The sequence below is a fragment of the Carassius auratus genome, unplaced genomic scaffold (genome assembly GCF_003368295.1).
Source record: "Carassius auratus strain Wakin unplaced genomic scaffold, ASM336829v1 scaf_tig00020544, whole genome shotgun sequence".
Lineage (NCBI taxonomy): Eukaryota > Metazoa > Chordata > Actinopteri > Cypriniformes > Cyprinidae > Carassius > Carassius auratus.
In genome coordinates, this window is record NW_020525035.1 from 54,080 (window position 1) to 82,074 (window position 27,995).

Genomic DNA, 27,995 nt, shown 5'->3' on the forward strand with positions numbered 1-27,995 from the left:
AATTATGTCTAACGTCAAAATGCCAATAAATCAAAAATAAATAAATAGTCTTAAAAAAATAGGTAAAGATATTCAAGCCCATTTTAGAACAATTCAATAATAATAATAATAATAATAATAATAATAATAATAATAATAATAAAATAATAAAAAAATAATAATAATAATAATAATGAATTTATACTGCACTTCTCTCGAAACCAAAGCGGCAATATATAATATAAATATAGGTCATAAAAATGGGCTTTAATATAATTACCTGAAATCATATTTATTCTATTTATACATCATAGTAGTATTTATTTGTATTTTAAATAATGCCAATTTAAATATGAATAATAATAAGTTGTATGACAGTTTGTCAGGTCTACATTAAACTAATAAACTAATAAGTGCAAATACTTGCATGTATTTGGAAGAAATGTGCTTAATTGTCATGAAAAAAAAACATGTCAATATCAAAAATCAATAAACCTTTAACGGTCCTAAAAATGCATATTTTTTTCCTTTTGATTTTGGAGTGAAATATGACTTTCTGCATTTTCTTGTGATATTTGCCCAAATAAGTTCATTAACAGGTGTTAATGCTGTAAGTGTATTCCTCTTGTATATCCTATCTTCCCTTTAGAATCACTGTAACACTGTTAGATAATAACTAGAGTCAAAACAGCTCAGAGAGTTTGAGGAAATGTTACCTTACACCATCTTTACTCACTGAAACACCACATGATAAACGCATCCATCAAGGAAAAAACAATGCTTGAGATTGAAATGTGATGCCAGAATCTGGTCACCATTGTGAAAAACACGGTATGGTACATTCAACGGTTTCAAGCTCCCAATTCATCGCGTCGCAGGATGCTGCGTGCCGTGTAATTAAACATCCAGATGTGCGCCGATCACACAAACAGGCCTGTGCTGAATATTGCATGTGGCAGTTTCCACTGACACACCACATTCATTAGAAGATTTAAAACATTCCTTAAATAGGTGATATATTTTTGCGCATATACACACTCTCTCTCATCGATTACATAAGAAAGCAATACGGGGAAGTGCGTCTTAAACACTGACTAACTGCGTTTAACAGGAAAAAGATGACATTCAGTGTGCTGCGTGGGTAACAGGTCCGTTTGACTCATGAACTACACGCTGTGAGCCTCCTACCGACTTCAGCTTCTGTCGAACTGAACAAACACGAACGATTGTCACTAGTCAGCCATGCTGTACACAGCAGACAACATTCAGCCAAGAGAATAATGCAGAAAGACAAGGACGAGAAGCTAAAATAGAGCATATTCAAAGAATGAACTATACAGACAAAAGATACGAGTCTCTGATCGCTTCAATACTTCACCTTTTCTTTGTCTTGTTCTCTCACTAAATGATCTAAACATCCTTAAAATGTAATTTAGCATTTTATGATTTCAGAGAAAACATCTTGGATTTTGCGAATTGTCTTTTCTTGTTTTGAGTGAATATATCTTGAATTAAGTTTATTTTTCTTAACTTATTCACATATATGTTTTTTTTCCTGTTTTAAGAATGAATCTAACAATATATTGAGGTTTGTGCTTGAAAATGAGAAAGTTGCTAATAAAACTGAATTCAAGATTTATTACACATTTTTTTCTCAAGTAAATAGATTTCATTTAAATTTTCACCTAACAATAACCTTAACATTTACTTTTGCATATTAGGTGTTATTTTAAGGATGTTTAAATGATTTTTATAAGAAAAAAGACAAATTTTGTGTGAGAAAATCTGTTTTGCAGTGTAATTATATTTCGTGTTGAGAGCAAAAGACGTTTTAGGGCAAACGGATGGTGTTTTTAGTGACTATGATGTCCCTGTGCATTATTGTACAAATACAGATCGCTAATGCTTAGAACAATATGAAGAAATATCTAGTTGCATACGAGCTAGTCAGTTTTCTGCTCATCTACTGTTCATAAACACAACAAAACGCCTGTGATAACAAGTGCAGAATGTCACCCTTCCAAGCACTCTTTCATGACCATTTTGAGCAGAATTTGTAAATTTTAATATGCATTGTAAACAAATTAGTTATTTCCACCAAATGCAAAAACTGAAGACCTTCTAACACTTTCATATTTTAAAGGTTTGAAGACGTTAAGGGCCAGATTTGTCTTGGTAGCGTGCGATGAAATGGCTTCAGGTAAGAAATCGCAGAAGAAACCGAGAACTAGAAGGCAAAGGAAGGTTATGCGTTTCGTATTTACGTTCCTCCGAATCCTAATCACGTTCTCCCAATCCAGATCCCATAGCACCTTGTGTTGTGACATCACCCAGCCATCAGCCAATCACAGAGTCAGATTCAGTCAGAATCAACACCCCTTCCTGATGGCACACAGAGCAGGAGGGCGCACACAGGAAAGAGAGAGACCTCACTTCCTCTCCAGCACAGCGAGCTTCCTGTGGGTGGCGGCGGCGGCTTCACTTGCGGACGGCCTGCCTGTAGCTGTGTCTCTGGCCCTGACCGCGGGAGCAGCTGTTGTTTCCGTTGCCGGACGGTTCTTGTGCGCCGTGGGCGGTGCTTTGGCTCGCTCCGTCTCTGGTGCTGCAGGTCAAACTGCTGTCCTGAAGCGTGGGGCTGGACTGAGCTCTCTGTAGCGCACCTTCCTCCAGGAGCATGGCTTCAAACACTGACAGATCATCGTATTCGCAGCGCTGCTTCGCCCGCAGGAGCATGCTGTACGTCTCATAGCGCGTTTTCTACAAGATGAAGAGGTTTTATTAAATGGCTGAAAATGTCCTCATCTTCAGGCCATCCAAGATGTAGATGGGTTTTGTTCTTCATCAGATCAGAAATGTAGCATTGCATCAGTGTCTCAGCAATGAAGTGAATGGGTGCCGTCAGAACGAGAGTTCAAACAGCTGATAAAAACATCACAATAATCCACAGCACTCCATCAGTTAACATCTTGAGAAGTAAAAAACTGTTTTTTGTTAGACGTTTTTAACTTCAAACTGAAGCTTCCCAGTCCATAATCCAGAATTATGTGAAACATTTCTGAATCAGGAGAGCGGATTACAAGATAAAACAGGTCTAAATAAATATAGGGGTGGATTTTGATTAGATAAAAACAACAGGAGAGGGAATTTTTCATTATTATGGACATTATTTTAGCCAGAGGTGACTCGTTGAAGTCTCAAATGCCGCAATGAAGAATTGTTTCTTACAAACATTCATTCAGAAATTAATTGATGGAGTGGAGTGGATTATTGTGATGTTTTTATCATCTGTTTGGACTCTCATTCTGACGGCACCCATTCACTGCAGAGGAGCCATTGCTCAACAAGTGATGCAATGCTACATTTCTCCAAATCTGTTCCCATGAAGAAACAAGCTTATCTTAGATGGTCTGAGGGTGAGCAGCAATTTTTCAATTTTGGGTGAACTATTACTTTAAGAACACAAAACCAGTCTTATGTGTAGATTTTTCGAGACTTTTTGAAACTCTGCAATCTGATGGTGCAAAAAATAAAAATACTGAGAAAATCATCTTTAAAGTTGTCCAAATGAATTCTTAGCAATGCAATTTTACTAATCAAAAATTAAGTTTTGATATATTTACAGTAGAACATTTACAAAATATCTTCATGGAACATGATCTTTACTTAATATCCTAATGATTTTTTTGCATAAAAGAAAAAATGATAATTTTGAACAATACAATGTATTTTTGGCTATTGCTACAAATATACCCCAGAGACGTAAGATTGGTTTTGTGCTCCAGGGACACATGATGAGCAGAAGAAACATCTTTCAAAAACATTTCAAACATTATATTGAACCATAATGTATATATTTACCTCAAACTCCAGATATTCTTCTCTCAGTCTGTACTCCTCAAGTTCACGACCTTTGACCTTCCTGTCAGGTGGATAAGAGTGCAGTTGTACAAGCTCAGAGGAGATTGAGCGAAATTGAGCTTCATGAGCCTGTACCTGCTCCTCCTACACACAGAAACACACACTTTATAACACTCGAGTTTATAAAAACACAGATACAGAGCAAGCACAGTCACTCTTATGAAACAGTCAGCCTCCTTGCTGTCCACACAGGCAGCTGTCTTTTAGTGAAGCATCATCATATTCATCATATTATTTATTATAAGACTTTTTTATTTGTCCAAGTACAAAGCCATATAATGACACCATTTATATAGGTATGTGGCAACATTTATGCAAATCAGCTCATTTGACCTGTGTCAGCTTGGAGGCGGAGCTTGGTAGCAGCGGCCGGCTGAATTTCTTCTGTGAGCCAATAGCAGCAGGGAGGGGCGGGGCTGAGAACATGGCTGCCACCGTGTTGATGCGTGTGATCCAAGACTGCATTTGTTCAGCATTCCTACACGAATAAATCAAATGCATGTTAATAATAATAGAAAACGTCTAAAAAGAGAACTAGACTGCAACAGACGGGTCCTGGAAGTAAAATCTCATTAAAGGTTTTTAGTCATAACGTATAAACCTTTTAAGACCGATGTAGAACGAACTGTGTGGTGGTTAAATGATGAAATGGAAGATATTTGTACAAAAATGCTTCATTACTACACTAAATATAATCCTGAAACTGTTCCACCAATCTGAGAAGTCATGGATGGAAAACAGCGGATGAAGGTATTTTTATTTATTTTATTTTTTTATTATACATAGAACCACAAAAAAGTGGATTTTCCAGCTCAAGCAATGAGAGCTGAATCTGGGACAAACTTCAACTAGAGCAGAGCGAGTTCTCCTGGGGAACAGGGATGTGTGTGAACACACACACACACACACACACACACAATAGAAAGAAACATGGCTGACAGGAATGCAAGAGTGTTTTGAACCGGACAGAAAATACATCACATGCTGAGTCTTATGCTGTACAGATGATTTATTCCAGTCCTTTATTTCAGTTAAAGCTTTACGTTGCTGCTTTTTTGTATATAATCATATGCACATGTTCACAACTCTGTGATACATATTTGCCAAACTGAATACTAGTTTATCTAAAAGATCATTGTGCAATGCTATCAGACTATTATAATTAACTAAAAAATATATATATTTTGTTCCTTGAAAGAAAATAAACATTAACCAACATAAAACATAAAAAAAATTAATAATAATAATAATAATAATTATATATATATATATATATATATATATATATATATATAAATTGTACAGATATATTTAAAAAAATATATAAAACGAATATAAAATAACACAAGAAAATGATTAAAATATAACTTAAATTAAAATGAAGTGAAATAAAAAATAAAACTATGTAACCATATTATAAAGATAAAATAAAATAACTACCGGTAGTCAGCAAAATAACTAAAACTTTAAATAATTAAATAAAAATAATTTAAATTAACTGAAACATAAAAAAATAACAACTACAGACATAAAAACAAAACCCAATAAATGATAAAAAATTACTAGAACTTTAAAATTAAAATAATCTAAAATAAACACTAAGAATAAAAAATGATAGAAATCAGAAAACAAAATGACAAACTTTTAACTAAAATGTTATAGAAAATAAAAACTTTAATAGTATCCCAAAGTGAATTTCAGTGTTGAACAGAATATTCAACTAGAACATAACAGAATGTAGAATGAGAGTTAATTTGATCCAAGTGTTTAATTTATTGTGATGAGAGGAGGTCGGAGGGAAACGGATGAAAGAATTAACTTAATATCATCAAATGGAAATGTAAACTGGTTCTAGAAGAAGAATGATTAGATTTGGACGACTATGGCATGTTTTCTGGTGGAGTGTGTGAACTCACGGAGCCTGAAAGAGGTAGACTCTCCAGTCCGCGGTCCGGAGGTAAAACACATTCGGCCGTTTGCTGTAGTCTGTGGCTCGGATGGCCAGAGAATGATGGATAGACACCGCATTCTTCAAATCCTCATGTGATAACTGTTTATCCGGTCGATACTCGCCCTGGAAACACAATGATCCTCTTATTATTCAGAAGATATATCAGAGATGACCTCAGTGCATGATAAACTTGCCTTGCCTCGTAGTGCTCTCTTATTATTACTGATATACTGTCATCCTACTCATTACATACAGATTACCATCACGCTGACAAATGCAACAGCAGTTGGGTATATTCATGAAGGCAAAAAGATATGATTTGTTTGAAAGGTTAGAAAGGTTCAAATCTAATGTGGAATGAAAACAAAACTAATATTGGCAAAAGTGAGCAAAAACATCAAAAGCAGCTTCACGTACCACTCAGATGTCATTTAACTAATAATAAATAAGTAAAAAATATCAAATCAATCACAAACTAGAGCTTGAACTAAATAATATTAAAATGAAATTATTAAATATGATACAGAATTCTGCAATAAATGATTTAAAACTAATAAAATGTCAGAAAAGATGAATATATATAAAACAAGAAACACATTTATAAGATGAAAAGGAAAGTGAAATACACCATAAAAGGAAAAACCTCATCAAAAATCACAAAATTAATGCACGACAAAATTTAACAACAAATCAAACAATCCAGAAATAGAAGTAGATATGAAAGAAAGAAAGAAAGAAGGAAAGAAAGAGAGAAAGAAAGAGAGAAAGAAAGAAGGAAAGAAAGAAAGAAGGAAAGGAAGGAAAGAAAGAAAGAACAAATGAACGAATGAATGAAAGAATGAACGAAAGGAAGGAAAGAAAGAAAGGAATGAATGAAGGAAAGAAGGAAGGAAACAACGAAATAATGAACGTAAGAAAGAAAAAAAGAAAGAAAGAAAGAAAGGAAACAACGAAAGAATGAACAAAAGAAAGAACGTAAGAAAGAACGAAAGAAAGAAAGAAAGGAAACAACGAAAGAAAGAACAAAAGAATGAACAAAAGAAAGAACGTAAGAAAGAACGAAAGCAAGGAAGGAAGGAAACAACGAAAGAATGAACAAAAGAAAGAATGTAAAAAAGAACGAAAGAAAGAAAGAAAGGAAACAATGAAAGAAAGAAAGAAAGAACGTAAGAAAGAACGAAAAAAGAAAGAAAGGAATGAAACAAAGAAAGAAAGAAAAGAAAGGAAGAAAGGAAGGAAACAACGGAAGAAAGAAAGAAAAGAAAGGAAGAAAGGAAGGAAACAACAGAAGAAAGAAAGAACGTAAGAAGGAAAGAAAGGAAGGAAGGAAACAACGAAAGAAGGAAAGAAAGAAAGAACAAAAGAAGGAAAGAAAGAAAGAACAAAAGAAGGAAAGAAAGAAAGAAAGGAAGGAAACAACGAAAGAAAGAAAGAAAGAAAGAAAGAAAGAAAGAAAGAAAGAAAGAAAGAAAGAAAGAAAGAAAGAAAGACATACTTTCTGCAGGTAAAGGATGAGTCCCTTCAGAACAGCATAAAATGTTTTCCATCCTCTTTTTCCTCGAGGTGCTGCATTACATGAAAAATATCAGCACAGATACATCACTACATCAGTCTAGACTAATGAATCGATTTCTGCTTTTGTTAAACGATGAACTATACACAGTATATAATATTTCATGTGCAAGGGTCAAAATGTCAGATATACTGGATAGAGATTATTCTGAACTACAATGGAAGTAAAAGACACTTCTCCATTAATTCATATTTCTCCATTAGATGACTCATCATAAATATCTGCTGCTGTTTGAGGGATGTGAGAGAGCTGCTGTCTTTCTTCAGCACTCACTTCTCTTCCCGTCACAGTCTGCGTGGACCTTCCTCACCAGGAAACCTGTTTTATAGAGCAGCGCTCTGGACGGAGAAACCAAACCGCTTCCCGTCCGCCTCATTCCTCTGGAGTGAGACTCTCCTCGATGCTCGCCCAGCTCCGAGAACGACTGACGCATCTCTTCTTCATCGCTGAAAGAGGAATACAAGATAGTCTTAATGGAATTATTACTGAAAATAATTTCATAAACAACTTTCACTCAGAAACTGCTTGGAATTCATTGTGAAATTTACTTAGAAACAGCAAGAAACACACTGAATTAAACGTGACATTTTAAAGTGAACGCCTGAAATAGTATTTTTTTCTGAAACCTATTTCAATAATGCTTTATTTACTTCAGAAAAAAAGTTTACTGTGCATGAACTATATGGATGTATAGTTTCTATTAATATTGTTTATACTTAGTGTTAGGGGTCTGTTCCAATAATCAACACTAAATATTAAATATTGTCGCATAATTCATCCTGTATTGTTGGTGTTAAAGACATGAATGAGTCTAAAATAATGCAGCTGGTTTCTTTTCCTTTTCTAGATAATTTGAGCAAAAGCTACTACTTAATATCTAGTGTTGTTCATGCTGAAATAAAATAATAAAACATTTTTTTATATAAATGAATAAATAATAAATAATACATTTTATTATTAAAATGTTTTAACTTTTATGTTATTAAAACCGAAAGAGAACTTAAAATAAAGCTTTTTTATTAAATTATTTAAATGATTGCTTTTATTAAAACTAACATTTAATTACTAGTTGAAATACAATACTTAATAACTATATAATATAATATATATATATATATATAAAAAAAATAATAATAATAATAATAAAAAAATATATATATTATATATGTAACCAATAATAGTATATTATATATATATATTATATTAATATACTTATTTATTTTTTATATATTTTATGAATATTATTATTATTATATATATTATTATTTATTAATATATTTATATATATTTTATATTATTATTTATATATGTTTAAATTAACTCAAATTTATAAGCCACATAGTCTATTAACGTACTATTTTTGATATCTTAAGTTCATTTTAGAAATGTATATTGTTTTATTTTGTATTCTTGTGATTTTTGTCTAATTGTGTCTATTTGTTCGATTTTAATTCTTTATACACTTGGTCTGTATTAAGCCACAATATTATAACACACTGCATCGTTGTTGGTGTTACAGAAATGAAACATAGAAAACATCTCGGTCTTAAGAAGACAAATTCTTAAACAATTCCTTTGCCTTCCTTTCCTTTTCTAGACATCTTGAGCTGGCTCTGAAAGCACTTCTATTTCTTTTGGAAATCTTTGTGCTGCAGTAACTGTGGAGAGGAATCCAGTGTGTTTAAAGACTACAGGAGCTCGGATTCAGACCCAGTGTGATTTTTTGGGTTTTTCCCGCTGCGCATCCTGCCTAGAGTGAATAAAAGTCTTATCCCCGACAGTTTTCACCCTCCAGTTTCCTCCCGCTGATCATAAACCCCTCGAGTGGTGCAGACGCTATCGATCGAGTGTGTGTCGAAGTAAAGTGCTCTTCCCAGCGGGCTTCTCTCTCATATCAGCCATCGCAGAAATCAAATCAAAGACTCGGGCTATTATGCCATGCTACTGCGAGACGACCACAGGTTAAATAGATGGGTATTTCAAACCCGTTGTATCATGACAAATCTAATTCTCCTTGAATTTTGGAAACTGAAGTGTTTAATGTACTATTTAGGCTTGCTTTAACAACACTTTCGCACAATCAAGTCAAATGCTGAAGGAATAAAAATGAGGTCCCATGCTACTTTTTGGTTAAACATCCATTTTCATTTGGAAATTATGAAAGTAAATTGAGTTACAGATGTCACTTCATGCTGAACCTTTGAATATATGACCGCATGCATTTACATATCAAGGCCTATTATTAATGCTGCATTAGTGATAGTGATGAATGAGCCAAATCCAAACAGGTCATTTACATCTTTAAGTCTTAAAGGAACAGTTGCAAAAAAAGAAAAAAAAAAAAATAACCATGACAAATTAAACAGTTTTAAGTTAAAGAAACCTTGACTAATATTTCAAATGATTGTCAGAGCAGGGTGATTATTGTTGACTGAAACTAAAACTAAACTATTAAAAAACACATTTTGTTCCTTTAAATTAAATAAAGTTTTTTTTTTTTTTTACTTTTACATTTTTACTTAAAATTGTATTTACATTTTATTCCACTAACACTGAAATAAAGAATATAAATGACAAAAAATATATACAAATATTAGGAAAAAATTAACCGTTTACTTCTCAAAAACTGAAATAAAAAAGATTAAAATATACATATTTTAAAAAATATATAAAAATGACAAAAATAAAATAAAGAGAATAAATTCAAAATATTAATAATAACTACATTGGACACAAAAATGAAAAAAAAAAAAACTATATATATATATATATATATATATATATATATATATATATATATATATATATACACACACACATCATATTTTTGTTAAAATGTAAAAAAAAAAAAATTCAGTGTCTAGTTTTTACATATTTTTATTTCATTTTTAGTTTAAGATATTTTAGAACATTAAGTTAAACTAAATGAAAATGAGGAATGATGACCTGGCTGAAACTAACTAGCTTTTTATATTTTATTTTATTTCAGTGGTTTTAGTTAACTACCATAACCTTTGTATGAATAGCATAAAATGTGAAGCCTTTAAAGCAGGAGAGTGTATGTGTGAATGTTCCTGTCTTTCTCGGCTGTTTTATGAGGTCTCTCGCCACATTCTGTACACTCTGAGGTGTAATATTTCATGTGAACACACACATCGAATGTCTGAGGTCGGTTAAGAGACACCTTTAATGGTGTCTTTCTCAGAGAAAGGACGAGTATGTCACTGCCGTCCCGTCCGCGTGATGTTTCTCAGGGGAGAGACGCTCGACGAGTCTCTGCAAAGACACCAACCTGGAAATCACGAGACACGGCGCCACAAAGAGCCCAAAAACCTTCAGCTCACCTCCACAAACCAGCAGATGACCAGCAGCTCTCACAGCCACCATTAACACGAAAACAGAGAGGAAAAACGGTTTCTTCATCGATTTAGTTACAAAACACACGAGGTCTAAATAATGCTCCTGCTTCAGCACTGTTCAATACTGATTAACCCTTTAACGTTCAACTCTGAGACCATGTTTTATACTTCAATTTGTAAAAGACATCTAAAAAATTACCTCAAGCTTTTTTTAAATGTATATTTTTTTATCTATAAAACAAAGCTCTACCATAAGTTTTTTGATTTGCAGAACCATTTCATGAGTTTTTTTCTCTCTATTTTTTTTTTTTTAAATATCAAATATAATTTTAACTTAATAAGGCTTTAGATACGTTATCAGAGTCAACAAAATATTAAATGTTTTCAAAAAAGCTATATAGAAATAAATATACTATATATTGTGGTCAATATAATATCCATGCCATGTTCAGTGATTTTAATTCTTTTTCTTTTTCTTTTTTGTATTCAGGAACAAAGTCTTAATTCATTAACTGCAATAATAAACAAAATAAAATAAATCAATAATCAATACAATTTCAATCATTTTAATTAGTAATTTTTTGGATTCCAAAGAACTGGAAGTTTTGAGTAGGTTTGCTTTAGTTCTTTCAGGGACTAAGTGATTATTTTTGACATAAAAAACGACAAATAAACTAAATAAATAAATGCAAACAGGCAGTAAGTGAATTGTTCATCAATCATTTTTGTTGTGGCAGCTATAAAACAGTTTATGTACTAAAATACATAACACTAAAAATAAAAATAAAAATAAAATAAAAATGATTCAAAACTAAATAGACATTAAAAAATATTTGTAAATATATATATAAAAATAATAAAAATGATTCAAAACTAAATAGATGTCAAATTGAGAGATAATCACCACATGACAACACATGAAGAAACAAATGATGTTAAAAGCAGCTCGAGTGTGTGTGCACTGCTCTCACACTGAGCATGTGCTAAAACTTCAAGCCTGTTGCCTAGAAACTGTCGGCACAAGGGGGGGGGGGGGGGGGGAGTGAGAGAGAGAGAGAGAGAGAGAGAGAGAGAGAGAGAGAGAGAGAGAGAGAGAGAGAGAGAGTCGTAGGATGGATGGAGAAAAAACGCAACCTAAAGAATAAATTTAGCCAGAGCTCTTCCAGCAGCCACAGAGAGACTAATGACAGTAATCACACCGATCAGATCAGATCAGAGCCTCATCAAACACAACACATCACTGAAAGAGTGTGAGATGGCAGGGCTGGCATTTTAATATACCTGTACACTTCAAATCTGGATTTGTATGCTTTTATTTATCTATTGTTTCCATTATTTAAACCAAATACCTATTTACATTTACATTTATTCATTTAGCTGATGCTTTTATCCAAAGCGACTTACAATTGCTATATATGTCAGAGGTCGCACGCCTCTGGAGCAACTAGGGGTTAAGTGTCTTGCTCAGGGACACATTGGTGTCTCACAGTGGATTCGAACCCGGGTCTCTCACACTGCGCCAACACCACCCCAACATTTGCAGTTAATTATATATAAAATGTTCAACTGAAAAATTAAATACAGTACTAATAATAGTACATGTATTTTTTTAATTAACTTTAGTTATTACAAATTTTAATTTGTAATAATTTAGTTTACAGTAAATTTACACTACTGTTCATAATACGTTTTTAAAATAAATTACTTTATTAAATTTAGTGGATTAAAAGACACTTATAATGCAAGATTTTTATTTCAAACCAATGCCGTTCTTTTGAACTTTCTGCATTTCCTCTAGAGTCTCTCTTCTTTTTCTCCCTCAGACGTGTTATAATGACTTGAGTATTGATCTTTGTATGACACTGTGATGAATGTTACAAAAGATTTCTATTTCAAATAAACGCTGTTCTTTTGAACTTTCTATTCATCTGTGCTTCCTGAAAAATTAAATGCATCAGTTTCCACAAAAATTGAGCATCAAATCAGTATATTATTCTGATTTCTGAAGATCATGTGACACTGAAGACTGGAGGAATAATGCTGAAAATACAGATGCACATCACTGAAATAAATTACAGTTTACAATACAGACAACAGCTATTTTAAATTGTAACAACATTTAAGATTTTTACTATTTTTACTGTATTTTTAATTAAATAAATGCAGGCTTTGAGAGCGGAAGAGACTTAACTACAAAATCTTACCGACTCCAAACTATTGAAAATGCAGTAAGTCAAATTTAATGTGAAAAGCTGATGTTATAAACCGCTCAAACTCATGACTGATCAACTCAGAATCACGTATTCTTGACAGCTATACAATCAGAGAGAGACACTTTTGCTCAACATCACACGTTTTTAAACGATCAGATCTTCTTGAGCTCATTCTAATCCACACACGCAAGTCATTCTCACAATTTAGACAGAAACCTCCCCTACATCCTCCAGCTAGACCACATTACCTGGTGACTCTCTAACATCAGCACAATTCACACGCTAATATGTAATTAACAGCATGAAAGCACATGCACGAGACTGCAGAATCTGCGTCTGAGCGGCTCGATGCGGACGGGCCGCTGGTTCTCGGCTGTGCTCTTGTTCATGAGCTCAAGGAGGGACAGAGGAGGCTATTTTGGGAGCTGCAGTAGGAGTCTGTGGGTTCACCTTTGCTCAGGATGTGAGCGGGACCCTTTAAAGAGCGCTGGGGTGTGTGTGGGCGCATGCATGAGAGCTGAACATGAGGAACGAGGTTAGGGCGAGAGAGGGGGGGGGGTGAATTAATATCGACAGAATGCAGCCGAGCCGTAACTATGCAGTGGTATCCATGGAGCCGTAACCATAGCAACGGCGCTCGGAAAGCCAGAGACTTTAATTGGTGTGTGTCTGTGTGTGTGTGTGTGTGTGTGTGTGTGTGTGTGTGTGTGTGTGTGTGTGTGTGTGTGTGTGTGTGTGTGTGTGTGTGTGTGTGTGTGTGCTATCCTCTCTCTGTGTTCACACACGCTATTGTTTCTAGCAGACAATAAACGTATCCGATGCATGAAACACTAAAACCTGCTTTTCCTTTCACTGTTTATGATTAAGGCATCACTCTTGTTTCTTTGTGAAAATTTACTGTGGAAATCATTTTATTTTTATTACAGTTATAAAGCATCACTATTAAAAAGAAATTACTTTCCAAGTGACTGAACATGCAATTTCATCCGGCTAGATGATAAAACGGGCAAAAATAAGAGACACTAGAAAAGCATAGAGACCTGAATTGGGAAATATTAATTTAAGCGTTAATTTAATATTTATATATTATAGTTAACAAGAAAAAAAATATTGAAATAATTTATAAAAAAAAAAAAACGTAATCTTTTTTTTTTATTATTCAAATGCAACGTCTCCTCATTTAGTTTAAAAATGTTTTAAAATAAAAATTTAATAAAGAAAAAAGAAAAAAAAGTAAAACAAGATGGATGTGTTAGGAAAAACACACAATTTAATAACTAAAACTTTAACTAAAATTCTAAACAATCGTTAAAACTATAACAGTCTCTCATTTGTACTAAAATAATATATATTTATATATTTGAGCATAAAACATTTCCATCCATTTGGATCCCACAGATTTAATAGAAATGAATAACCTTCTTACATTATCAAATCATACTTGTAATAAAACAGGTCAGATTTTGGTCATACAAACTGGGTTTGTAATAAATCAATAAATCCAATTAGTTTTTTCTTTACCTATGAAGTCTTTTCATGTTGAAACTGTGGAAATGTTAAATGCAATTCAAACACATATATCCTTAACTTAGGCTTAAACATTGCTTTGAATGCAGAAACCACTTAAACAATACAACACATGAAAAATAATACCTTGTTTTTATAAGCAAACAATCTCTCGTATATTCCGAATATATGAATAATAATGACAGTAGCAGTTTTAACTGGTATTTTTGAGGAAACTATGGTTACCATGGTAATGTGTTTTTTAGGGTTGATCAGAATGATAAAATGAGTCGAGTCGTGTTTCTGTGTGGGTAGTTTGGTAGTAACACATTGCTTCTAGTGCAAAACCTTACAATCATTAAAAGAAAACACTTACATTGTCCACTGCAGCTTTTCATTTTTAATAGAGTTGTACAGGGCCTGCAGAGAGAGAGAGAGAGAGAGAGAGAGAGAGAGAGAGAGAGAGAGAGAGAGTGAAAGAGAGAGAGAGAGTGAAAGAGAGAGCGAGAAAGAGAGAGAGAGTACAGTCAGTAAGTCACACCTGAGCTGTAAATGACTGTGTTTGGTTTCATAGACTGTCATATAAGTTGCATCATATATATATATATAGCTGTTAGTGGCATCATAATCAGACTGTGACAGATGACAAGTCTTGAAATAAACATCTGATAGTCACACGTCTACACAAATAAACGTCATTCTGGACATCAGTCAACACACACACACACACACACACACACACACACACACATATATAATAACCATAGAATAGAGAATTTAATAGAGAATAGAGAACTGATAAATGTTTAAGCATGTTTTTTTTCCTAAATGGCAATACACAATGAAAAATAATTAATTCATAATATATTACTAATAAGTAAATAATAAAATAAGATGTAAAATAAATTTGACCATTTAAAATATTAACAAAATAAAATTAATTCATATTTAAATCAATATATTAATTAATAATACATCAATTAAATTACAAATATTTTTTAATAAGAATGAAATAGCTTCTATTTGAATAAAAGGGCTAAAATTATACCGAACAATCCCAGATGGTGTTAGCTGTTGTAGATGCGGTCTCCTACTGAACATTAGCACTTAACTGACACATCAGTGTGTAAATGACGAGTGTGTGTGGACGTCAGTCATCAAACACCTGCGTCACTAAGGAATCCTGGGTAAGCACATTATTATCTACACTGATTCCCAGTCAAACACTGTGCCTATAGTGCACAAAATCTCAAAGACAGAATGTATTCATAAATCAAATAAATGTTTTTTTTATTATTATTATTCTAAAAAGCACAGATGTATGATTTCGCTGAGAGATCACTATAAGATGTATATAAAAGCAATAAAAGTCTACTCTATATCCTAATTCAGATGGCAAACTAAATATGCATGAGAGAAGCATATTACTCCCTCAACACGTCCTTTCATCCAGAAAAAAGAAACCTCAGCATGAACAGCTAATAATCTCAATGTGTATTAGAAATTCAGCAGCAACAGAGAGCAAATTTACCCTCTCGGTCCTTCAGGGCAAAACAAACTCATTACTCATTTCAAACACACAGAGGAAAACCAATTCAGATAGAGATAGAAAGTTTCTTTTTCTTGTACTTCATGACTAGTAGCTTTGAGGCAATCTATAAGCTACTGTACTCCTAAAAGTACTTATACACTCTTAAAAATAATTTCCAAAAGGATGATTTGCAGTTTAGCATGCCATAGAAAAAAGAAGAAACTTTCAGTAACCAGTTCTTAAAAGAACAATGTTTTTCTTCATGCAAAGAACATTTTAAGATCCTATTTCAATATAAAGAAGCTTCTGTGGAATGGAAGGGTTTTATGGATGTTAAAGGTTCTTCACGAAACCAGTAATATATCATTAAAGAACCTTTATTTTTAAGAGTGCATGGTCTTTTAAACACAAATCAGAGCTGCATCTGATCAAAAATGGAGAATGGTATTTGCATGGTCCATCTATGTCATTTTTTTTGGCACAGATGACTAGACGAGGATGAAAGATGAACAGGTAAGTGATTCGAGACAAGGTTACCCTCTTCCTCTTGAGGGCCTGTGGGTGGTTCTGTCCATCTTGAGCTTTTCCCAGGAGGTCCGGGAACACCAGAGGCTTGAGCGATCGGGATCTGGGCGTTCGTGGGTAACGGAAGGGGTCCATCATACGGAAATCTCGCCCGTATCGAACGGAGCAGAGCGAACGCGAGCGAAAGCGTCCGGCTGAGTGCAGACTGTTCACTCCAATCATGTCTGAAACTGTAGTGCACTATGGGAAATAATCAACTCCAGGTGGGTTTTTGGATCTTCAAATGAGATGCTTCTCAAATATTTCGACTAGAAAAGCTTAAAAGTCTTCCAGTAGGTCATGGGTTCGGTTTCCAGGTAAAGCAAGAACTGATTTTAAATGCACTGTAAATCGCTTTGGATAAAAGCATGAATGTGAATCTTCAGTAAAAGAAACATATGAAGAAAACCAACATGGCTTCCTCCGTTAATATACGAGGTAACTGTAAATATAAGTGCTGTGAACCTTTTTTAATCAGGTTTGTAAGTCCAGCACAGATTTGTGGTCTTTGCGATCACTTAAAACTGTACATGGCTTGAGACCGTCATCTTAATATTCAATCTTAAACATGAAAGCAAAAAAACGTAACGCATTTAGAAACGCAACAGGGATTCTGCGACCATCTGTAGGTCAATATCACTATACATTACACGTTTGTCACGTTTGTAAGCCGCTAAAACTGGAGAATCAAGTCATTCAGAGCAATATAAAGGGACAGTGATCTTGAAGTGTACAATATTTCCCTTGCGGAAAATGAACACATGTAAAGGAGGCTTACAATCGGCAACTTCTACGAGCTAAACATTGCAACCAGCGAGTGGCCAAACACACACACACACACACACACACACACACACACAGTGATTTCACAGATGGCAAGTAAAGCTTTCAGAAGTGTGAAAGAACAGCCGGGATCTGACAGATGGAACGAGGAGAATAGAAACTGGGAGAAAACATGAAATGGACACACACAATGACACACAGAGGCGTTCAGCGCGGCGTACAGGAATCCCCACACCTGCAGCAGGGTCAAACCACGAGCCAAATTCAGCACGCTATGCAAAAAAAAAACGAAAAAAAAAAAACGAAACAATCCGAGATGAAGACTGGTGGGAGCCTGTTGCTTTTGGAGCTGGAGCTGGATTTCTTTCGTCTACAGCCAAGAAGGACCAAGCGCTTTCAGAAAATGTGCATCCCTCCTCTCTGCACTGATTTATCCATCAATCCATCTGGGATCCATGACAGGTCTGATGGATTTTTTTGGGACGTGCGTGTGGATACGGTCTCAGAGTCACAGATATATGTCCATGTACGAGCTAAAAATGCCCACTTCGTCACGTCGTCCTGTGTCGTCTTCGCCGTTCTGTTTTATCTTTCAGGCTCCGCAGATGGAAAGTCTCTAAATCTCAGAGAGACTCGAAGGAGGCTGCAAGCTCTCTCTCTCTCTCTCTGTCTCTTTTTCAGGTTTCAGGCAGCCAATCACAGCGATCCTGCACCCTCAAACACACACACACACACACACACACACACACACACACATACAAACACAGACTCGGCTCGCTTAGCTTTGAATGCTGATTAACATTCAGCACTTGTGCTCAGAGGTGGGACAGCGCGAGGGAAGAACATGTAATTAGGGAATTATTAAGAGAGTGAGATGAACACCAAGAACATCATAAAACTATAAGTGTGAGCGGTGAATAGTTTATAAAAACACAGTCTATAAAGAAAGCATTGAGGGGTGAAGCTCAGTAAAACATCCTGCTCACCATAATCCAAAATAAATAAATACATGAATTAAATTAATTATTATTATTGATGGATTGCAGTTATGGCAATGAGATTTTTTTTATTTAGATTTTGGAGAGAAATACAGCATGACCTTCTTGGTAAATTTCATTAGATTTAGATTTAAGTTATTCTTTTTTTTTTCCTTTTTTTTTGTACAAATATTTAACGCTAATGTGTTTGATTTAATAATTTAAAAAAAATTATCCTCAACCAATTTTACTTCATATATTTGGATTATGTCAGCATATTAAATATGCAAAGAAAAATGATTAAATATTAAATATTAATAAAATACACAATTGTATATATATATATATACACACACACACACACACACACACACACATATACACACACATATATATATATATATAGGAGATATCTAAACTTTAAAAAGTATAAATTAGGAAAAATTAGATTTAGAACTATGATTTGATCCTTACTATAGCTACACTGCAGATGCATTTTAAATATGGTTCATTTATTATTCATCATACTGTAACATATTCATAATCATGTCTTGGGCAGACGTGATCTTCATTTTTATAATTTTAATATCCTAAAATATTACTATAATATTTAATATCAGAGACTAGTACTGAGTACAAAGCTGAACTTAAACATGAAGCATGATTATTGCTGACAGCCTCCAGCTCTCTGGTCTGGCTGATGTATCTGTCTGTCAGTGGCACGCTGTGCAGGGACTGAATGGACGTCATCCGGACGGTCGTGTAGTTTGAACAAAGCGATTAGCCGCTCGGTCTGAGCTGAGTGAGTTTGCTCAACAGGAGAAGAGCTAATTGTTTTCGCCCTCCGTCTGTCGTTATCTCTACACACAGACTGACTTGCAGTTAAATGGGTCGCTGTCAGCCCATGACCAGCCAATCAGTGCCACAGCCTCAGTCCCGCCCCTCCGTCTCCATGACGACGAGGCACTTCAAGCACTCTTCACTAGCGTGTGCAAAAGCCCACGAGCAACCCACGTGTGAGAGACAGTCACAAATCCACTTCTTTCACCAATGCACTAAACACATGCCTCCTGCGGGCACACAGACACAGAATCTTTGCATTTGACCTCATTTAATCCATCATGGATGTGACCCAATATATTATTTTGAATAAATAAATAAATATACGATGCATGCTTTAACCCTCGGATTCTGGTGTCCATTACAGTGGAAGAAGAAACAAATTAACACACTTGAAATATAATAGGAACTTAAAACAATATTTTACATTATTTTATGAATAAACAAATATACCTATACTCTAAATAAAATAAGAAGACAAAAATAATTTACAAGTTATTCATAAAGTAATATAATATTATTAAAACATAATATCATATTATAACAAAATACACTAAACAAAACTATATATATTTACAGTATATATAATAAATTATAATATAAATATAAAAGATGCATGCATTCTCAATGTAATGGGAATTACAATATATATATAAATTATAATACTAATATATAAGAAGATGCATGCATACTCAATGTAATGGGAATTACAGTATATATATAAATTATAATACTAATATATAAGAAGATGCATGCATACTCAATGTAATGGGTATTACAGTATATATATATAAATTATAATACTAATATATAAGAAGATGCATGCATACTCAATGTAATGGGAATTACAGTATATATATATATATATATATATATATATATATATATATATATATATATATATATATATATATATATATATATATATATATATATATATATATATATATATAAAAATTGTAATACTAATATATAAGAAGATGCATGCATACTCAATGTAATGGGAATTGCAGTATATATATAAATTATAATACTAATATATAAGAAGATGCATGCATACTCAATGTAATGGGTATTACAGTATATATATAAATTATAATACTAATATATAAGAAGATGCATGCATACTCAATGTAATGGGAATTACAGTATATATATATATATATATATATATATATATAAATTATAATACTAATATATAAGAAGATGCATGCATACTCAATGTAATGGGAATTACAGTATATATATAAATTATAATACTAATATATAAGAAGATGCATGCATACTCAATGTTATGGGTATTACAGTATATATATAAATTATAATACTAATATATAAGAAGATGCATGCATACTCAATGTAATGGGAATTACAGTATATATATAAATTATAATACTAATATATAAGAAGATGCATGCATTCTCAATGTAATGGGAATTACAGTATATATATAAATTATAATACTAATATATAAGAAGATGCATGCATACTCAATGTAATGGGAATTACAGTATATATATAAATTATAATACTAATATATAAGAAGATGCATGCATACTCAATGTAATGGGAATTACAGTATATATATATATATATATATATATATATATATATATATATATATATATATATATATATATATACACACTTCTTTTTTTTTACCTACTGTGGCTTTATCGGTCAATAACCCATGATTAAGCACAAAAAAGGCTATTTACTATTTCAGTAGCGTCTAGCAACATGCTGCATCAATATATAATCGTCCTGCTGTGTGCTCACTGGTGTGTGTACAGTACATCATCTGAAAGCAGCTCATCCAATCAGATTCTAGAGCCAAAACAATCTATTTTATATTAAACAATAACCCTATTCGTCCAATAATTAGCACTTCACAGTAACAGCATTGCTTTATGAGAATGTGCTTATGTAATCTGCCCTGCTCAGCTGTTGAGCTTAAACGAGAGAACCAGAACGAGTAGGAGGCAAGAGTGAGAGAACTGATGTTGCAAGGGACCGAGAAAAAGGATCGCCAGAAGGAAAGAGAAGTGAGAGAGAGAGAGAGAAAGAGAGGTCGTCATATAAACTATAGAGACTGATTTAAAACACTTGGCATGAACAGCAAGAACACAGACCGATCTCCATCGGCTCCTCCTCGCTCTTCAGACGGTTTCTGTCCCAACGAGAGTCAGTGTTTTCATCAAAAGATGAAGGACTGAAACACAAGCATCTCCTCAGATAGACCTCTCTGCTGCGACTTTAACAGAGCAAAGGGATTTCAAAGGATTCATGCCACAGAAAACAGGATTTTCTCAGCTTTTTTTCCCCAGTCACAATGCGATGCGATTTGCAGAGATGCCATTACTGAAGGATGACTCAGTGCAAACCAAAAAACATTGTTAGTTATGTTTAGAAAAGCATGCTATCAAAATTCTCTTTCTGTTACTGTAATATACACTATGTATAATGTGCACAGTATAAACTTTTTCATATGGAGCTTGTTGACTGCATTTTGCAACATGTTCCACCCGTATCCCACAATGCAATGCTTTCAACCTGACTTTCCACTTCCTGTGTATAATGAAGAACATCTCAGTATTTTTCACATTGTAAAGCAAAATAAATAAAGTACACACACAATAAAATATATAAATATTACATCACACACAAACAAAATTATTTTTATTATTTATTTATTTTGCATTGTGATGTTATTTTAATGACAATTAAGCACATTTAAATTCCGCTTCCACTGTGAAGTAAAATATTCTTTGTCTTTTTAAAAACAAATCGTTAACATTGTAAGATCCTTCAGCAGCTTCAAAACATCTCCTGCCAGATAACACACGACGCGTTCGCTATTGACCCCAAAACCAATCTAAACCTCGTTTAGCTCATTAGCATTAACTCAAGAACTCATCTGATTAGCTCAGAATGTGCCTGCAGGGTTAATGAATGGAAGCAAACCATCCCGTTTCCTTCCAATGAAATTAAAGCACTAATCTAATAATATAAACCGATAAATGACCTACTGAAGAGTTAGTGCTTCCCAAAGGGACACAGATCTCTCCTGCTTCAAATCACACTCAACATTGCCGAATGTTATAAAGGCACAGCTGTCGCATGACCACACAAGTGTGCACACTATCAACACACACACACACACACAACTGCTACACACATCACCAATCATCTACACTGACACGTGTATCTTCTCTGCAGAAAATTTACCATCAATAATGCTGCTTTAGTGAGGGATATTTATGAAGTACACAGTACATCACCTTGAGGAGTTCTTTAGGGAAATCATGTCCGCTGTTAAGTCCTTCCAGATTCCCGATGAACTGACTGCAGGACATTCGCTTGCCAATATTCTGCCAACAGAGAAGAGCATCACACACCTGATAAACCAGCTGCTATTAGTCCTCAGTCATCTGTGCAGGAACACCGAGAAATCAACAGCATTCTGCCTGACTAAACGACACATTTAATCTATATATACATACTAAGAATAAAAATAATAATTTATAATGCAATTAATCACATTTTTTTCCAGAGTTTCCCCAGTGTATTGTGAAAAAAAAATTCTTACTCCTATAAATCAACAACAAAAAGATGACTGTGACATCTCATCTGAAAATGTGCTATAAATGACAAACTTACACACTTTTTGAGTACCTTTAAATGCATCATTGCCTGAATCTAAAGGGAATGAACCATATTTAAAATGCATCTGCAGTGTAGCTATAGTAAGGATCAAATCATAGTTGTAAATCAAATATGTAAATCAGATATGTAATAATATAATGTGTGTGTGTGTGTGTGTGATTTTTTAAAATTAGGCCTATCATTAGATCTAAGTGCATTATGGCATTGTGCTCATGGCTATTAATCATATTTTCTCTCAACTTCGTGTGTGTGTATATATTTCTGTTTATAGTTGTAAAATTTGAATAAATTATAATATTTGTAAAAATGTCTATGTATTTAATAATAATAATAATAATTATTATATATATATATATATTATTAAATACATATAATAGACATATTAAATACTTTTTACAAATATTATATTTTATTCAAATAAAATATAAAATAAATTAAAAAATATTTTATAATGTTTTTTATTTTTTTTAACTTTGTGTGTGTGTACATATTTCTGTTTATAGTTGTAAAATTTGAATAAAATATAATATTTGTAAAAACTATTTAATGTCTATTATATGTATTTAATAATATATATATATATATATATATATATATATATATATATATATATATATATATACACATATAATGGACATATTAAATACTTTTTACAAATATTATATTTTATTAATAATATAAATAGAACAAACTTATAAACTTATATAAAATAAACTTATTTCAGTTAGTTGCAAAGACTAAAACCGAATATGAAATTAAGCTAAACTGAAATAAAACATGAGAAACCTAAACAAAAATGATAAATTTTACAACTATAAACAACAAGAAAATATATACACACACACGGAGTTGGGAGAAAATATGATTAATAGTCATGAGCACAATGCCATAATGCACTTAGATCTAATAATAAGCCTAATTTTATTTATGCAAACCAAAATCCCTTTATTTGTTCTTAGATTCATAATAAAAAAATCCAGAACATTGTGTTACCAGAGTTAGGCAATGATGCATTTAAAGGTACTCAAAAAGTGTGTAAGTTTGTCATTTATAGCACATTTTCAGATGAGATGTCACAGTCAGAGTTTGCCGTTTTCTGCCTCTGAAAGTCAGCACGAGATGTCCTACATTTAATCGGCGAGTGCATGAATATATGAATGTCTGGAGCTGCAGAAAAGCTCTGGAATACATCATCTGATATTGTGGACTGAGGAGTTTCATCACAGCAAAGCTGAAATCGCTCACAGCTCTCATCAGGACCATAAACCTGTTACCATGGCGACAGCAAGTCTGGCTTATAACAGGCGTCATGTGTTTGCTGATGGCCCTAAACCCTTTAACAAAGCACAGGAGCAGCGCTAAATATCCTGCCAGCAGACAGACATCAGCGGTGATTGACAGACCACAGATCCCTCCAGACGTCCATCTCGCAGCCTTTTCCAGCCTTTAAACTCCAACGCTAACTCCAAGAGCATTTCTGTTTGTTGATTTTATTATTATTTGTTTTTTAAACGGAGATATTGCAAACAACATTAATGTTTGAGATCATATTTCTGAGCACATACAGCTGTTGACGTCAGTTTGTAGGCCAAGCCAGAAGGCTAATTCACTACAGGATCCCTTGAGGATTTCAAATAGGTTTTTAGATTAGCAGTTAACAGACTTTCATGTTTTGTTCTTTAGCATTAATTACACACGTCAAACATGATCTCTGAAAGTTGCAACATAAGAACAACAACTATCACATGGATTTGAGTTTATGTGCAACAATCAGACACTTATGTTAGTCCTTATAAAGCAAGTTGTAAACCTGAAAACTGCACTGAAGTCAACGGTGATTTAAATCTCTGCTCTTGTGTTGTTATTGTTAACTAAAAACTAAAACAAAAACTGTTTTGGATTAAAAAAAACACACATGGTAACACTTTAGAATAATGGTCCATTAGTCAATGTTAGTTAACTACTTTAGTTAACATGATCTAAGCAAGAACGATCCTTCTACAGCATTTATTAATCTTAGTTGATGTTAATTTCAACATTTACTAATGCATTATTCAGACCAAAAATTGAGCTTGTTAGCATTAGTTAATGCACTGTGAATTAGCATGAACTAGCATTATTTTCATTAACTAACATTAACAAAGATGAATAAATACTGTAATAAATGTGTTTTTCATTGTTTGTTCATGTTAAATAATGAATTAACTAACATTAACTAATGCACCATTATTCTAAAGTGTTACCAAAAAAAAAAAAAAAACGTATAAATTGAAATAAGTTTGAGTTGAAGTGTTAAAATGACTAAAACTGAAATTAAAATAAAGCTAAATAGAAATATATATATATATATATATATATATATATATATATATATATATATATATATATATAAATATTAGATGAACATTTTAAACAAACGAAAGTTCGAAATATTGCCTTCACAACTGACTGAATTAGAGTTTAAGTGATAAATCTATTAAAACTGAAATAAAAAAATGCTTCACAACTGACTGAATTAGAGTTTAAGTGATACATCTATTAAAACTGAAATAAAAAAAGCAAAATACAAATATTAAAAAGCAAAAAATATACCGTATTTTCCGGACTATAAGTCACACTTTTTCTCATAGTTTGGCTGGTCATGCGACTTATAGTCAGGTGCGACTTATCAAAATTAATTTGACATGAACCGAGAGAAATGAACCAAGATAAATCATTACCGTCTCCAGCCGCAAGAGGGCACTCTCTCTCGCGGCTGTAGACGGTAATGTTTTCACTTGGTTCTTGGTTCTAAATAAATGCGACTTATAGTCCAGTGTGACTTATATATGTTTTTTTTCCTCATCATGACGGATTTTTGGACTGATGCGACTTATACTCCGAAAAATACGGTAAATATTAGATGGAAACCAAACATAAAAAGTAGGAATATTGCCTTCACAGATAAATGTAAAATACGTTTAAGTCCTAAAATCACTTAAATGTAAATAAAACATCTATATATATATAGAAAATATAAAAACTAAAATTTAAAAGTACTAAGACTGAAATAAAAATAAAGCTATATTATTTGCATTAAAAATGTACTAAATTGGAAAAATGTGGTCGCAGCCTTTTGAAACCCAGTGCATGTGTAACTTCACTGCAGTGATGCTCTCGTCTGTACGCTGAAGTGAAGATGCAGTGATTCGTAAGAGAGGACTCACGTGGCCGTGCAGGTCTGTGTTGAGCAGCATGAGAGCACAGGTCAGCGTGTGGACACTGTCTGAGAGACACAAATACAGATTTACACTTAAACAGTGCGGCCTGTTTAACACACACACACAAACACACACACACACACACACACAGAGAGAGAGAGCTGTACCTTCAGATAGTGCGAGAGATGAATTGCACTGCACATATTGACGGGAAAAGTGTGCTAAGATTCTCTCTCTCTCCTGTGTCTCGCCCGTCAGAGCAAATTCTAATAGAAATGCCCTGAAATAAACACAAACAATAATAAACAAATGCCCTGACATCAACAAACAGTGATGAAAAGCCATTGTCATGATGACAACAATTAAAATATCAAATATAATATTCTTCATAGAAGTCCAATATTTCTAAATCGAATTTCTATATCATTTTTAAATTACAAATCATATTTTTATTAGTTTAGTATTACTAATATAATTATTACTAGTAGTAAATCATTGCTTATTAATATTTATAATATTATTGCACTATATGTACAAATCATATAATGCACACACTATTACATAAGGTATTATATAGTATAATATTACTAAACATTGTATTAGTTTTACATGTATGAGAAAATGTAGAATATTATTAATTGTGACATGTTGTTGAAGTAGAAAGACTGAAGTGAAGTAATATTCTGAAGAATTTACTGAGTATTTTCTTATAAACATAGCTTTAAATTAGTTAAATAGTAAAACAAAGAAAGCAAGTCAGTTTTCGTGTACTGACCTAAGAGCTTGGTCCAAAGTCATTTCAGTAAAACTGAAGTAGCGCAGATATTCCTCTGCCACCAGGCGACTGAAGTCATTGCTAAAAAGGAGTCAGATATGAAAAAGACGATCAAAGAAGATGACAATGTAAGAATAAACAAGGGAGACACGGGAGGAAGGGTGACAGACGCGGCCGAGGCCTGTCAGAGATACACCGCTGGATGAACATTCCCATGATGCACCTGTCAGAGAGAGAAGAGCTCTTAAAATACAGACGCTGTGAGCAATGAAAGCAGAGCAGGAGAATAAAAGCTGCATTATATAACAGAGGCACAGGACAGAGAGAGCTGGACGAACCACAAGGTCAGAGAGAAGACGCTCAAACTCACCGAGGATTGATTTCTTACTCAACATGAAAACAGATCTGAATGCTTTTACTTTCTAACATGGTCCTGATTTAATTGTGAACAATTCGGAGTGCACATCATTCTAAGGAATATTCAGTAATGGGCTCGGACTCTTATAAAAAATATAAAATATGTGGTAACACTTCAGTATAGGGTCCAATTCACATTAATAACTAGTTGCTTATTAGCATGTCTATTATTAACATATTGGCTGTTTATTAATGCTTATAAAGTACATATAATGCATGACATCCATAATCCTACCCAACACCCTAAACTTAACAACTACCTTATTAACTATTAATAAGCAGGTTAATAAGGGGTTAATTGAGGCAAAAGTCGTAGTTAATGGTTAGTTAATAGTGAGAATTGAACCCTAAAATAAAGTGTGACCATAAAGGTATAACTAGCAAAACTTATAACATAAAACAAAATAAAGATAAAACAAAATATAAAAATGCAATAATATACAATAATATATATATATATATATATATATATATATATATATATATATATATATATATATATATATATATATATATATATATATATATTTAACAATTGAAAATTATATGGAGTCTATGGAGTCAGTGTATTAAAAATAAAAATAAAAAACTTTTTTGCCTTGTCAACTGACTGAAATAAGCTGAAGTACTAAAAATTAAATCAAAATATACGCAACATAATAAAAAGCATATACCAAAGTAACTAAAATGTAAACTAAGAGGATGAAAACAAATGTACTAATATGTGAAGAACTATATAGAGA

At 33.0% G+C, this 27,995-nt stretch overlaps 1 protein-coding gene across 1 annotated transcript in view; it reads right to left on the bottom strand.

Annotated features, from left to right (window-relative positions):
- Positions 1-448: 448 nt before the first annotated feature.
- Positions 449-27,995, bottom strand: part of LOC113076503 (PH and SEC7 domain-containing protein 1-like) — a 48,243-nt gene continuing 20,696 nt past the window's right edge. The window contains exons 7-17 of the mRNA XM_026249191.1: positions 26,836-26,916; positions 26,228-26,340; positions 26,067-26,125; positions 22,476-22,565; positions 14,876-14,919; positions 7,695-7,867; positions 7,344-7,414; positions 5,814-5,971; positions 4,231-4,375; positions 3,838-3,981; positions 449-2,736 (exon numbers count right to left, since the gene is read on the bottom strand). Coding sequence (XP_026104976.1) covers positions 2,458-2,736; positions 3,838-3,981; positions 4,231-4,375; positions 5,814-5,971; positions 7,344-7,414; positions 7,695-7,867; positions 14,876-14,919; positions 22,476-22,565; positions 26,067-26,125; positions 26,228-26,340; positions 26,836-26,916 — 1,357 coding nt within the window. The 3' untranslated portion in view covers positions 449-2,457. The remainder of the gene's footprint in view (positions 2,737-3,837; positions 3,982-4,230; positions 4,376-5,813; positions 5,972-7,343; positions 7,415-7,694; positions 7,868-14,875; positions 14,920-22,475; positions 22,566-26,066; positions 26,126-26,227; positions 26,341-26,835; positions 26,917-27,995) is intronic.